The sequence below is a fragment of the Elephas maximus genome, chromosome 23, assembly GCF_024166365.1.
Source record: "Elephas maximus indicus isolate mEleMax1 chromosome 23, mEleMax1 primary haplotype, whole genome shotgun sequence".
Classification (NCBI taxonomy): domain Eukaryota; kingdom Metazoa; phylum Chordata; class Mammalia; order Proboscidea; family Elephantidae; genus Elephas; species Elephas maximus.
The window spans coordinates 9,406,188-9,420,712 of record NC_064841.1 but is presented as its reverse complement, the minus strand read 5'-3'; the positions used below and the strand labels follow the sequence as shown (position 1 = coordinate 9,420,712).

At 44.2% G+C, this 14,525-nt stretch overlaps 2 protein-coding genes across 2 annotated transcripts in view; one reads left to right on the top strand and one right to left on the bottom strand.

The window, feature by feature from the left end:
* Positions 1–976: 976 nt before the first annotated feature.
* Positions 977–4,850, bottom strand: SERP1 (stress associated endoplasmic reticulum protein 1). Its single transcript, XM_049867857.1, has 3 exons — positions 4,559–4,850; positions 4,265–4,340; positions 977–3,041 (listed from the first exon to the last, which is right to left on the bottom strand). The coding sequence occupies exons 1-3, from the start codon at positions 4,640–4,642 to the stop codon at positions 3,001–3,003; spliced, it is 201 nt and encodes a 66-aa protein (XP_049723814.1). The 5' UTR covers positions 4,643–4,850; the 3' UTR covers positions 977–3,000.
* A 255-nt stretch (positions 4,851–5,105) lies between these two features.
* The window catches only part of EIF2A (eukaryotic translation initiation factor 2A), a 35,761-nt gene continuing 26,341 nt past the window's right edge, over positions 5,106–14,525 (top strand). The window contains exon 1 of the mRNA XM_049867835.1: positions 5,106–5,323. Coding sequence (XP_049723792.1) covers positions 5,296–5,323 — 28 coding nt within the window. The 5' untranslated portion in view covers positions 5,106–5,295. The remainder of the gene's footprint in view (positions 5,324–14,525) is intronic.

Sequence of the window (14,525 nt, the reverse complement as noted above, 5' to 3'; positions counted from 1 at the left end):
TTCACTGTTCTCCCCAGTACTGGAAAAAGCCTTGACTCTTGGGACTACTATCTGTATCCTCCTTATTGCTGTAAACTGAGGCAGCCGGACTCAGTTGTTCTTCTGGCTTCATGGTTCTGTGATATATATAAATATACTGTGAATAAGTTCAGAGAGTTGCTGTTCCCCCCTTTAGCCCAATTTTTGGTCCCTAGGACTCTTTTCCTTTGCCCTGATCCAGCTTGAAGATAAAACCGTACAAGCAGTTAGAATGCTAGGGTAGAAGGGAACAGGACCAAGTTTAGAAAGTCTGAGAGGGGGTGATATTTGCTGTCGAAGCCAACTTTTGCCTCTTGAAAGTTGTTTGCTTCTAAAATAATAAAATACCAAGTAAAAAGGTAGGTAAAGGCAATTTCCAAACGGAGCATTAGGTGATGTTCTAAACATCACAGATGCTAAAGCACAGGATTTCGTTGATGAACCTGTGCCTGAGCCCAAGGACATGACCCAGTTCTACACGGCAGTCCTCTGTGCCAACTCCAGAAACCTCAGGGAGAAGAGCCAGGGCCCTGCACAGCTGAGTACACACATTTCTTTAATGCACTTCACAGCCGTCACAATACATTGTTATAAGGAAGATCTTTAATTCTGAAAGGCCTATCAGTTACTTTGAGCAACACTATATACAACCCAACAGATACAATGAAATAACTGACAGCCCCCTAAAAGTTAGAGCGAAATCACAGAGTAACTGGACAGCGCAGACAGCCCCAATAAGGCGTTTATTTTTATTCTGTGCTTAACATTAGATGATAGATAAAACTCAACCGGGGGAGACCAAAGGAGTGTGATTTTTCCTGGAACCAGGCTTGGCTAATTACGAGATGCGGATAACCCCTTGGTGGACAAGTATTTCAACTAACTATATATATATATATAAAAAAAAATACACTCAGATAAGAACTGTGTAAAATCATTTTCTTTTAGGAGAAATGAATCAAATATTGAGGGGACTTTATTTTTAAAGGGCTGATCAGATAAGACGCAGCTTTCATTTACCCAAACATGCATAATCTATCCTTAACATACTCTGTACTCAACTGCTCAATTACACATGAAATACAAAGGAAATACAGTTTTACGTATGTAAAGATTGCCACCTATTGCAATTTAACAGTAAAATTAACCAAGACATCGTACATTAAAAAAAAAAAAAAAACCAACATCATAAAGCCAATTTTCTATAATCAAGAGAAATTCTGATATGGACTGGTCTGACTCAAAGCAAAGCTTAAGGCACCTGCTATGGACTTAAGAGCAGTAACTCTCATCTATAGTTGTGACAGTAAAATAGAATTAGTTAGCCAAGACACCGTTTCAAGGAAGGAAACAAGTAGAGGCATCGATTTACTGGTGAGAAAGGCAGATTAACGATGCAGTTAAAAACCTGCCAGCCCAACGTCAGCTGATTCCTTTCCTATTCCTTCATTATGGGCAGCTGAGCCAACCTGAACGAACAGTCAAGTTCCTAAACGAACAGTCAAGTTCCTAAACGTTCTCAACCACTTCTCCCCCCTTCCTCTCCCCCATACTCAGGGCTATCAGCTCTCTCTGAGGTCCATGCTGTGTATACACTAGGTAGCAGATTTCCCTTCTGTTCCTCTTAAAACAGCTTATTTTTAAGAGATCTCCCGAGGCAACCAACAAAGCATACGGAAGCAGCTTTCTTTCCCATTCGTTCATGCTCAGGCACCTCTCAGGCTTTGCTCACCAAGTTACGCCGAAGTATATGAAAGCCAATACCTGCAGTTTGCCACCAGTACCAGAAAACCCCAAACCCACCTTACAGCACTCTTACCCCTACCGTTAGTAAGAAGAAAATCTAGTCAATCATCCCCTCTGAAATCATACAACAAAGGGAAGACTACGGACTGATCCCTGTCAGTAAATCCATGTGCTTCCAGATGCTCCTCTGCCCTGATTATCTAGAAACCTCACGGCATTTTACTCATAAACACAGAAAAAGCGTTTCCGAAGTATGTAACTTCTCACTTTGCAGACGTGCCTTTTTTGGTACTGAAAGTGCTATTAACATGCTAGCATGTCTTATGGCACACGGGACTCAACAGCATGTCCTGACGAGGCATTCGTTTTTAGGAGTATTTTCTTCCTAAAATTTTGTCTCGCATAGTAAACCCCTTCGATATGTTAATTCTGGTGAAATCAAGGATGACATAAACCTCCCCTGAACTGGCTCCATCACGGTAGCTTTTAGGGACTCCGTAATGACCAAATCACAAAACGCTCAACACCAAGTTCTTTTATTTTTTATGGCATCTTAGGTGAGTATATTCACTCATGTAAAATCCAAGGTAGTGTAATACAAACATTGTTGAAACAAAGCTTGTGGCTGTAAGCATCTCCCTGTACAGTAGGCATTTAGAGGCCTTTTAAAATTTTTAGGTGCTAAAGGTTGTGGTAAACCTAGGCTAACTCTGTAGCTGTCCCATTTAAAAGCACCTTATTGCAGGACGGTTAGGTGACCCTATATGGGAGTGTGCTTTCAATTCAAGAGACAGTAGTAATAAAGTGCCTATATATAAAAACCATAGATTCTGAATTTTAAATTAAGCTAACTGCATTTACACATTAGGCTTAACAAAACCTAGACCTGGTCTGCACTGATTTGATCTGATTAGCCATACTGCATACAGTTTCAACAACCACGGAGAAAAACTTACTCCTTGCTGACTGAATAAGAAGGGTCCACTACTGTAGCTTAACAATCATATTTTATTGCTTTAGTCATGTGGTGCTTTTGCAAGGCACTGTGGTACGGACTAGAGAACTTGGAATGACTCGTGAAGAAACCTTGGAATGATACATGAAGGACGATATATAGGAAAAGTCACTCTGAGGCAGGATGCTTTACTTCATTGTTTTTAACCAGGGATCAAACGTCAGGAATGAGTTCAAGTTAAAATTCACAGGAGAATGGAAACATCTTAAGGTTCAGTCACTTCACATGCCCATCCTGATACTTTGAATAATCTGGAAAATTGCTGCAAAGAGAAAGACCAAACGTTAAAACAAGCTTAAAATAAAACGGGTCTGACGACTGGAGGACTGTAAGGTAGTTCAAGCATGCTACTACATACCTTCATTGTAATAAGAAGTGAAGACAGGGAAGGAAAAAAAAGGCAAAACAACGAACAAAACAAGTGAAGACAGGCCTACCTTAACAAAACAATAAAATGCCCATAAATTCTTTCAAGATCTCTGCTCTGAATTTTCTATCTTAAGTGTCCAAGAGAGCTTACAGATTCCTAATCATTTCAGAAAGAAGTTATTAAGCCACCACGGTAAACAGGTTTTTCTAATACATAATTATTCTGGTTTATCCTTAACTGTCCTTTTAAGACCTGGCTTAAGATATATGCAGGTTTCCTTATTCTCACAAGGCTGAAATTCAATAATCTTCATGTTATATAAATTGCTTGGCTCTTAGCCATTTAACAGAAAAACTTCTAATCGGTAAGTTCAAGAGGAAGGTAAAGTGAAACACTAAACAGAACTCTCAGTAACTTTCGAGTATCGAAATATGGCAAACCGAAACAACTACTTCAAGACCAACAGCCTGCATATTAAGGTAATAAATGAAGGAAGGAAACTCAATCTTTTATCCGTTTGGGAAGGCAAGGATCCATTCTCTAAGAGCAGGCTGCCCAAATTTTTCCTACCATATGTCAAACTTAAAAAAAAAAATCTAAAAACATTTACCTCATTCATTAAATTGCAAATCAGGTACATTTCCTCTACAGTGAGTCAACTCTCTCCACCAGATTTATGCGATAAATATCTTCCACCCAACACTGACTTAAGCCCTCACATTCTGGTACATGTGAAATCCCGTTCAGACATCCGCACCTACACAATGTCCACGGACGTGCACTTTAAGGTGTTTAATTTCATAAACAACTTTGCAAAGGCACTGATAATGAGATTCCGAAACATTCCAGATTCTCATTCTGTTCTTTTTTTTTTTAATTTTTGGTCTTAAGTGTCTTCCAGTGGGGTCATTCCCCAGAGCCTGACCTCCTTTCTGGGGAAGTTTCTGGAGCACCACCCTCTGTGTGTATGTGGGACAAATACTTCGGTTCAGATGAAAAAGAATTATGTGGCGCTCCGGGCAGGTGGGTAGGACTCACCACTGATAGGTCACCACGTCATCCCAAAGCCGTCACCCAACACCCCACCCGGTGGGAACCCCCCAAAACACACTTACCAGAGCCACAAACAACAAAAATGAAGAGAGCCAATAACCAGGGTCCTACAGAGGCCTTTTCTTCGGGGGCATTTCTCTGCAGAAGGGAAAACGGAGCGTTGGAGGCGCAGACCCCTCTCGGCCCGGGCCCCGGAGCCTGCACCCGGGGCGGTCGCCGGCCCCTAACCTCACAAGCCCGCCCCCCGCCCCCCAGCTCCCCAGCTCCGGCCCACGGCCGCGCCCCCACCCTCCGGGGCACCGGGAGCCCGGGGTCGGCGGGCTGCGGAGCCGAGGGGGCGCCCGCTCCGTCCTCACCGAGGTCTTGGCGACGTTGCCGCGCTGGGTGATGTTCTTGCTGTGCTTCTCGTTGGCCATACGGATCCGCTGCTTGGCGACCATCTTCGCGGCGCCGCCACCTGCCCCAGCCGCCCCTCGGGCCGCTGCGAGGCTCCGCTCGTGGGCTCGGCGCCGCCGGAGCGAGGGGGCTCGGGGGCGCGAGCTCCGGCCGCTGGGCCTGGGCGCGGCGCGCGCGGCGGCGGAGCACCAGGGGGCGCGGGCCGCCGACCGACGGACGGACGGACGGAGCGGGGCGGGCGCGCGGGCGGAAGGGAGCAGGCCGCCGGGACCTTCTCACGCCGCCGCCGCCGTCGGGAGCGTGGAGCGAAAGAGGAAGGAAGAGCAACACAACAGCCGGACGGTGCAGCCCGCCGCCTCGAACTACTTCGGGTTCAGCTGCCAACGTCAGCACTGGGCGGGCTCCGCCCCGCGGAAGTGCGGGCTCCGCCCTCTGGGGAGACGAGGCCGGGAGGGAGCAGGCGGTGCACCGGCTCCAGTGCAGCCCGCCCACCGCCTATAGAGTGGAGCGCCAGCGCTGCGCGTGCGCGGCAGAGCCCCTTTCCCCGTAGCTCTCCAAACCGGAAGTAAAGCGTCCCCGAGGCTAGTGGCCCCGGAAATACCAACTCGCCTTTCCACGCCTGAGAAGACGTGTAGGGGCTGGGTTCGGCTCTCGTGAACTCTGACCCGAACGCGTCGGTTTCTCTTTCCGGGACAAGATGGCGCCGTCCACGCCACTCCTGGCAGGTAAGTTTTGGAGGAGCGAGGCGCTGTGTTTCTTCAGAGCGATTTCTTTTCGTGGCTTTGTCCTTCGCCAAGAAGCCTTGATGTCTGCTCCGCCTTTTCTTGGGCTGGAGGGTCTTTTGGGTTTCGTGGTGCAGCGTGGCAATCGGAAGTGAAGCCTCCGCCGCTGGCCCCCAGGCTTCCTTATTTGCCGGTTCATCGTGCTTTCGTGTCTCTTCATCTGCTACAGAAATAGCAGAAGGGGTCTAGGACAGAAAAAGTGCTAATTGAGCTTTTGACACGGGTCCTTACTTCGTGACAGGCCGTGTTGACAATGTGAAGTTATTTATCATTTAGCTAGGTAGTTGGAACAAGAAATAGTTATATCACTCAGTATTCTAGAATGTCCACATACATTAAATATATTCTGTAATCTGTGTGCTAACTAGCTACTTTTTTTTCTTATTGTATTTTAGATAAAGATGTACAAAACAAAGTACTTTCCCATTAAACAGTATACATGTTGTTTTCTGACATTGGTTAACAACTCCACGACATGTCAATACTCTCTTCTCGATCTTGGGTTCCCTAGTGCCAGCTTTCCTGTCTCTTCCTGCCTTCTAGCCCTGGCCCCTGGGCTGGTGTGCCCCTTTAGTCTCGTTTTGTTTTATGGGTCTGTCCAATCTTTGGCTGAAGGGTTAACCTCAGGAGTGACTTCATTACTGAGCTGAAAGGGTGTCCAGGGGCCACACTCTCAGGTTTCTCCAGACTCTGTCAGGACAGTAAGTTTGGTCTTTTTTAATGAGTTAGAATTTTGTTCTACATTTTTTTCTAGCTCTTCCAGGATCCTCTATTATGATCCCTGTCAGAGCTGTCAGTGGTGGTAGAAGAGTATTGAGTAAGGAGGGGGTAGTTGGGAGGGAAAAGCAAACTGATTAAGTCAGGTAAGTATATACATGCAGAAAGAAAGTCATTAAGAGAAAATTGGTCCAGTTTTGTGGAGGGGACTTGAAAGGAACTTTCAGAAGTTTTTTGCCGTATGTTTTGTTATATATATTTTATCACAATAGGGTCGCTGTGAGATGGAATCCACTCGACGGCACTGGGTTCTGGGTTTGGGTTTATTTTATCACAGAGAAGAAAAACAGATCGCCACATCTTTCTCCCACAGAGCAGCTGGTGAGTTCCAACTGCCAAGCACTTTAACCACTGTGCCACAAGGGCTCCTGTACCATTTACTCAAACCCAAAACCCACTGCCATCAAGTCGATTCCAATTCATAGCGACCTCACAGGATTTTCATGGTTGTAAATCTCTATGGAAGCAGACCGCCAGATCTTTCTCCCGCAAATCCGTGGTGGTTTCAAACCGTCTACCTTTCCGTTAGCAGTCGATTGCTTTAACCACTGTGCCATTAGGGCTCCTTTGTACTATTTACAGTGCCTGCTAAATAGTAGAGGAGCCCTGGTGGCACAGTGGTTAAAGTGATCAGCTGTTAAAGTGATCGATTGACAGTGAGTGTGAATTTCTGGCAACTCCCTGTCAATCAGTGTACTTCTACAACTGCTTTTGAATTATTGTCAGCCAAAATTTTGCTTGAGTGAGATATTAATGATATTGTTCAATAATTTTGGCATTCTGTTGGATCACCTCTTTTTGGAATAGGCAAATACGCTTTTCTTCCAGTTGGTTGGCCAGGTAGCTGTTTCCCAAATTTCTTCACATAGGCGAGTGAGTACTTCCAGTGTTGCATCCGTTTGCTGAAATGTCTTAACTGGTGTCCCATCAGTTCCTGGAGCCTTGTTTTCCACCAGTGCCTTCAGTGCAGCTTGGATTTCTTCTTTCACTGTCATCAGTGTGATCATGTGCCACCTCTGAAATGACTGAACATTGACCAGTTCTTTTTGACACAGTGACTCTGTATTTCTTTCATCGTCTTTTGATGCTTCCTGGATCATTCAGTATTTTGCCCATAGAATTCGTCAGTATTGCAACTCAAGGCTTGAATTTTTTCTTCAGTTCTTTCAGCTTGAGAAATTCCAAGCGTATTCTTCCCTTTTGGTTTTCTAACTTCAGGTCTTTGCACATGTCAATCTAATACTTTACTTTGTCTTCTTGAGCTGCCCTTTGAAATCTGTTCAGCTCTTTTACTTAATCATATTTTCTGTTTGCTTTAGCTACTCTATGTTCAAGAGCAAGTTTTAGAGTCTCTTCTGATATCCATTTTGGTCTTTTTTTTCTGTCCTGTCTTTTTAATGACCTTTTGCTTTCTTCTTGTATGATGTCATTGATGTCATCCCACAACTTGCCTGATCTTTGGTCATTAGTGTTCCATGCATCAAATCTGTTTTTGAGATTGTCTCTGAATTCAGGTGGGATATATTCAAAGTCATACATTGCATCTCGTGGACCTGTCTTCATTTTCTTCAGCTTCAGCTTCAACTTGCATATGAGCAATTGATAGTATATTCCGTAGCTGGCCCCTGGCCTTGTTCTGACTGATGACATTGAGCTTCTGCCATCATCTCTTTCCACAGATGTAGTCAGTTTGATTCCTGTGTATTCCATCTGGCAACGTCCTATAGGTGCCGTGTATGTTGCTGAAAAAAGGTATTTCCAATGAATAGGGCATTGGTCTTGCAAAATTCTGTCATGCCATCCCCAGTGGCATTTCTATCACCAAGGCCATATTTTCCAGCTACTGATCCTTCTTTTTTTCCAACTTCAGAGTTCACACACAAGTAATTATCACTGCATCTTGAATGCATGTTTGATCAATTTCAGACTGCAGAAGTTGGTAAAAATCTTGAATTTTTTCATCTTTTGAGTTAGTGTTTGGTGTATAAATTTCAATAATAGTCCTATTAACTGATCTTCCTTGTAGGTGTATGAATATTTTCCTATTACTGACAGTGATGTACTTCAGGATTGATCTTGAAATGTTCTTTTTGACAGTGAATGCAATGCAGTTCCTCTTCACTTTGTCATTCCCGGCATAGTAGACCATATGATTGTCTGATTCAAAATAGCTACTCCAGTCCATTTCAGCTCACTCATGCCTAGGATATCTATCTTTAAGCATTCTGTTTCAGCTTTGAAAACTTATAATTTTCCTAGATTCATACTTGGTACGTTCCATGTTCCAGTTATTAATGGATGTTTGCAGCTGTTTACTCTCATTTTGAGTCATGCCACATCAGCAAATGAAGGTCCTGAAAGCTTTACTCCATCTATGTTATTAGGCTCTACTCTACTTTGAGGAATAGAACTTCTCAGTCCTATTTTGAGTGCCTTCTAATCTGAGGGGTTGATCTTCTAGCAGTATTGTCAGACGATCTTCCTCTGCAATTCATAAAGTTTTCACTGGCCAGTTTTTTTTTTGAGGTACACAGCTAGGTCCTTCTTCCTAGTCTGTCTTAGTCTGGAAGCTCTGCTGAAACATGTCCACCATGGATGTCTTAGGCTGCGTTCTCTGGAGGTGCAAAACTAATGAAATGTATGTATAAAAATATATAAAGATTTGATTTAAGGAAATGGCTCACACAGTGGCAGAGGCTGGTAAGTCCCAAATCCATGAGTCAGGTGTCAGACTTCTCCTGACTCATGTGGTTGCATGGGCTGATAAACGCAAAATCTGCAGGTCAGACAATGGAGTGCTAGCTCATGTCCCAAGAAGTGGAGGTCACAGAAGGATGAGCCAGATGCAGGATCCAGAGTAAGAGTGAGCCTTGCGGGAACATCCATTTATATAGTGGAAGCAGGCTACACCCCCAGGGAAACTCTCAACTCTTTGGCTGCTCATCACAGAGCTCATCATGGAGGTGATTTCATTGTACCAGATCTCATCATGGAGGTTATTACATTCTGGAAGAGCAGTCAGCCCAATGTCTGCCAAACCACTGAGAATCATAGCCTAGCCAGGTTGACACATATATAAACCATCACAGTGGATGAGCCTGCTGGTATTTGAAATACCGGTGGCATAGCTTCCAGCAATACGCAAGCTACCACAGTTCAACAGACTGTCAGACGAGCGGTGGCAGGTTGCCCTGAAGACCCTGAAAGTTCCAACTGCTGTAGCCAAAAGGGCTGCTTTTGTGGCTTCTTTTGGGGTACAGCTGGCACTTTGTCGTCGTGTGCTGTCAAGTCGATTTTAACTCATAGCTGCCACTTTAGTAGTGTACAGAAATTTTGAATTTTTCCCAAGTAAACATTGTGGTCGGTGATAACAGCAAAATCAACAAATACAGAAGACCAGGGTCACTAATTACAAGATGCTGGTGAACACAGGAAGTTGAGATGAGCTGGGGGAAAGCTGCGTTTTTTTAATTAGCCAGTTAGTTCAGGCATATGTTCTCAAGGCCAGCAGTTGAAGACCACAGACCATGGTTTAACCACATCATCGTATGGCATGTTTTCTAGTCACATTACAGCTTCACTGGGGCTGTCCTGACGGTGACCATTTCACTTAGGGCTGTACGTCATCTGGTCACTATAAGCTTCCTAGCTTGAGATATTAATTTTTAAATTAATCCTTCAAATTTGTTAAAATCTGAAGTATAAAGAAAAGAATGAGCTATTCTCTTGTAAACCATAGTGGTACTGCAGCGGATGATTGATGGGACATGCTTCGCTGGTGTGGTAAGGGAATTTTTTCCCTGTTTTATCACAAAAATTTTATTGTTTTAAAATGTATACATCAAAAAGCTTGTCCTTTTAACCATTTTTAATGTACACATAATTTTTTTTTTTTTATCTTAGAAAAGGTAGACTTTTAGTAAATGCTTTATCACCGGGTTAAGTCATGCAGTTACAACATTGGTAGAACTTTTTGAAAGGGTATTATTGTTTAAAAAAAAAAAAAAAAAAAAGATGCTGTTTCATTACATAAATAATATCGAGCATTTCGTTGGGACGCTACTTGTCAAAAGGCTCTGGCCAAACAGCTCCCGACACGGCACTTAGTCCAAGGTTGTTCGCAGACAGACGTTGCGAATTAAGCTTGTGGGCAGCGTGTGAGGCCCCCAAGAGAAGAGGGCTGCAGAGCTGGGCCCAGGGCACTGCTCAGAACAGCCAGCAGGGCTCCACACAGGGGGCGTTTGTTTTTCTGGGCTGTTCTACTTGAATCATTGTTCAGTTTGCCAACGTGATGCATCCTTTAAAGAAAAGAAAAATTAATTAGTGTGATAAGAAGGTTACTTACTGCCTTCTTTGACTATGTGCCATAATCATAGTTAGCAAATTCAGACGGTCTTAACTAAAATAGCCTCCATCATCTGCAGTTATGAAGATAGCTTGATTCTCCATCTGGCTTTGTTTTTGCTGGACAGCAACGCACAACTGATAAGCTGTAAATGATCCTGTTTGTGTTATAAAAATACTAGCTTTTTTGTTTATGTTTATAGGCGTTCTCTGCATGAGCCAAGCTTAACTCATGACATTCACCGTGTTGTGCTACCATCACCAATATCCAGTTCCAAAAATTTTCATCAGTCCGGACAGAAACTAGGTACCCCTTCTGTAAGAACTCCTGTTCGCCCTCCGCTCCCCGACCCCTGGTAACCACTAGTAAACTTTTGTCTCTGTGCATTTGCCTATTGCCAGATTATTTCATCACCATTGACAGAAATGCAGTTAAGCTGTGAATCTCCATTCCAGGCCCCCCCCCCCCCCCCCGCCATCTGCCCCGGTAATCGCTTATAAACTTTGGTCTCTATACATTTGCCTATTCGGGGTACTTCATGTAAGTGGGATCAAGCAATATTTGTCTTTTTGTATCTGACTTACTTCGCTTAGCATAATATTTTCATGGTTCATCAATGTCGTAGCATGTTATCAGAACTTTTTTTCTCTTTATGGCTGAATGATATCTCACTGTATGTATATACCACATGTTTATCCATTCATCTGTTGATGTACACTTGGCTTGTTTCTGCGTTGTGCCTATTGTGAATAATGCTGCTAAGAACCTCGGCATATCTGTTTGAATCCCTGCTTCCAAGTCTTGGATATGTACCTAGGGATGGGATTACTAGGTCGTGTGATGGTTGTACGTTCAACTTTTTGAGGAATCGCCATCCTGGCTCCTAAGGTAGCTGTACCGTTTTACAATCCCACATGCAGTGGTTGAGGGTTCCAGTTACTCCATATCCTCACCAACACTCGCTATTTTTCATTTTTTCTGACAGTAGCCATCCTGGTGGATGTGAAGCAGTGTCTCATTGTGGTTTTGATTTGCATTACCCAGTGGTTAAGCACTGGACTGCTAACTGAGAGGTTGGCAGTTCAAACCCACTTAGAGGTGCCTGGCAACTTGCTGCCAAAAAGATCACAGCCTTGAAAACCCTATGGAGCAGTTCTACTGTTCACACGTGGGGTTGCCAGGAGTCAGAATCAACTCAACAGCAACTAACAACTACTAACAAAATGATGACATGGAGCATTTTTTGAGGTGCTCGTTGGCCATGGGAATCTGCTTCTCAAAATCAGCCAGTGAAAACCCTGTGGATTGCAAGGGTTTACTTCACAACCGTTCATGGGGATGGCACAGCACCAGGCAGCCTTTCCTTCCGGTGTACACGAGGTTGCTGTGAGTCAGGGGCTGACTTGAGAGCAGCTAATGACAACAACAGAACTGGCAGATCCACAGAGACAGGAAGTAGAATCGAGGTTACCAGGGACTTAGGGGGAGGGGGAAATGAAGCGTTATTGTTTAATAGGCATAGAATTTCTGTTTGGAATGATGAAAAAGTTCTGGAAGTAGTGATGATGAATATACAACACTGTGAATGTACATAACACCACGAATTGTTAAAATGTAAGTTTTATGTATATTTTTCCACAATAAAAAAAAAGGTTTAAAAAAATCCGTGTAAACATTCCTGCCATTCTTAGGATACACACCAGCATTACTTAACTTAGGCTACAAGATCCTGCTTGTTCCGAGCCCTGTTTACTTCTCCTTCCAGCCACATAGGCCTCCTTTCCCTTCCTCTGATGCTGGGTCAGTCCCTCTTGACATGGAGGGTTCACATGGTTACTGTTTGTTAACTGTGGTTCATCTTTCAGATCTCAGCCCACAGATCATTTACTCAAGGAAGCTTTCTGCAACTTTCAGTTTTTTAGGTCAGAACTCTGTATTATATGCTCGTGTAGCACCATGCAGCCTTCCTTTGCAGTACTAAACACATGCAGTTCTGTGTATTTGACTCATTATTTGAATAATGTCTGGTAAGTTGAATGTGGTCAGGGACAAGGCCGATTTTCATCCCTGTATATCTCTAGTCAATACCAGATCTGGAAGAGAATTTTTTCCTCTGAGGATTTGTTGAGTGAATGAATCAAGTGATTTATTTGGTTCAACTTTAGAAGCATCAAGTTCAGCCATTTAAAAATGCTTATTTAATCTTTAATTTTGTTCCCATTTAATATTTTAAGATACTACTGTAATTTGGTGTGTGGTAAATGAGTGTGTGTTATGCTACTTGTGCTCTGCTTTTGAGAAATTGTGAATATTTTAATAATGCCTTACATTTCTGAGGACTTTCAACATACACTGTTTCCATGTATGATATTACAAAGAGAAGTTTATTTTCTTACAGTCTGGTAGGTTACAGGTCCAAATTCAGGACATCAGCTCTCTGTCGGTTCTGGAGGAGCTTCTCAGGTGCAAGGACCACATGTCCAAAGAATGCGCTCTGCTCTTGGTGCTGCATTCTTGGCGGTATGAGGTCCCCAACTCTCTGCTTGCTTCCCTTTTCTTTTATCTCCTGAGAAATAAAAGGTGGTACAGGCCCTACCCCAGGGAAACTCCCTTACACCGGATCAGGGAGATGACCTGAGTAAAGGTGGTGTTACAATCCCACCCTAATCCTCTTAACATAAAATTACAGTCACAAAATGGAGAACCACCACACAATACTAGGAATCATGGCCTAACAAAGATGACGCATACTTTTGGGGGGACACATTTCAGTCCATGATATTCCACCCTTTGGCCCCCAAAATTACATCCTTGCAACATGCAAAACATATTCACCCCATCATATCATAGCAAAAATCTTAACTCCAAGTTCAAAATCCGATTATTCCTCTTCGTCTATGAAATCTAGAAGTTATCTGCTTCTAGGGGTACAATGGCAGAAGAGGCACAAGCTAGACGTTTCCATTAAAAATGGAAGAAACTGGGAGGAAAAGAAGGCATAACTGGCACCAAGCAAGTCAGCAGAACACATTACATTAGCCCTCAAAGCTTTGAAAATAATCCCCTGTTTTCTGAGATAATTTACACAATGGCCCTCCCCTTTAGACTCTAGGTGTTGGCCCCAATCTCCAGATTCTGGGCAGAGGCTCCTCGGCCCTGGGCTTCAACTCCACCTTCCAGGCCCACTGGGACTGAAAGTCTGCTCCCTCACCTTTAGGCGCAAGATTCTCCTCAACCTTCTGAGTGGCAGCTCTACCCTTAGAAACACCAGCGGCCATGGCTCCAGCCTTTGAAACCCCTGAGGTCATGGCCATACCTTGTGAGACTGGGGAAGCTCAGCTTCTTGTGTTCCTAGCCACTTCAGCTTCTGTTTCATGTTTTCTTTGCGTCTCAGCTCCTAGGGCCTCACGCCTGCATCTCCCCATGCTGGTGCAAGTGTTCCAAAGCTCTGTAGCTCCACTGATAAGTGCCCGGAGGCACCCCACTCCCTCTGCCAGTACGTAGGCACTGAGCTCTCCCGCTGTTTGGGTCAGCTTCAGCACCGTCTCGCTCTGGTCTCCTGGTTCTGCTGCTCCTGGTCCTCTGCTGTCGCCACTTCTCTGCCACTGTAGGTTCTCTGCTGCGCAGGTCCTTTACAGCTGTTGCAGCTCTATCCCTTCAGTTTTAAAACTTCCACATTTTAGGCATCTGTTAGAGCAGCACCCCACTCCAGGTGCCAAATTCTGTCTTAGTTACCTAGTGCTGCCATAACAGAAATACCACAAGTGGATGGCTTTAACAAAGAGAAATTTATTCTCACGGTCTAGTAGGTTACAAGTCGAAATTCAGGGCATCGGCCCCAGGGGAAGGCTCTCTCTCTCGGTCGGCTCTGGAGGAAGGTCCTCGTCCTCAATCTTCCCCTGGTTGAGGAGCTTCTCAGGCGCAGGGACCCTGGGTTCAAAGGATGCGCTCTGCTCCTGGTGCTGCTTTCTTGGTGGTATGAGGTCCCCAACTCTCTGCTTGCTTCCCTTTCCTTTTATCTCT

Coding starts and splice junctions, on each gene's coding strand:
- SERP1 (XM_049867857.1), bottom strand. CDS start 4,642: ATGGTCGCCAAGCAGCGGATCCGTATGGCCAACGAGAAGCACAGCAAG. Junction 4,341..4,558: donor GCAACGTCGCCAAGACCTCG/GTGAGGACGGAG, acceptor TCCCTTCTGCAG/AGAAATGCCCCCGAAGAAAA. Junction 3,042..4,264: donor TTTTGTTGTTTGTGGCTCTG/GTAAGTGTGTTT, acceptor TTCTCTTTGCAG/CAATTTTCCAGATTATTCAA.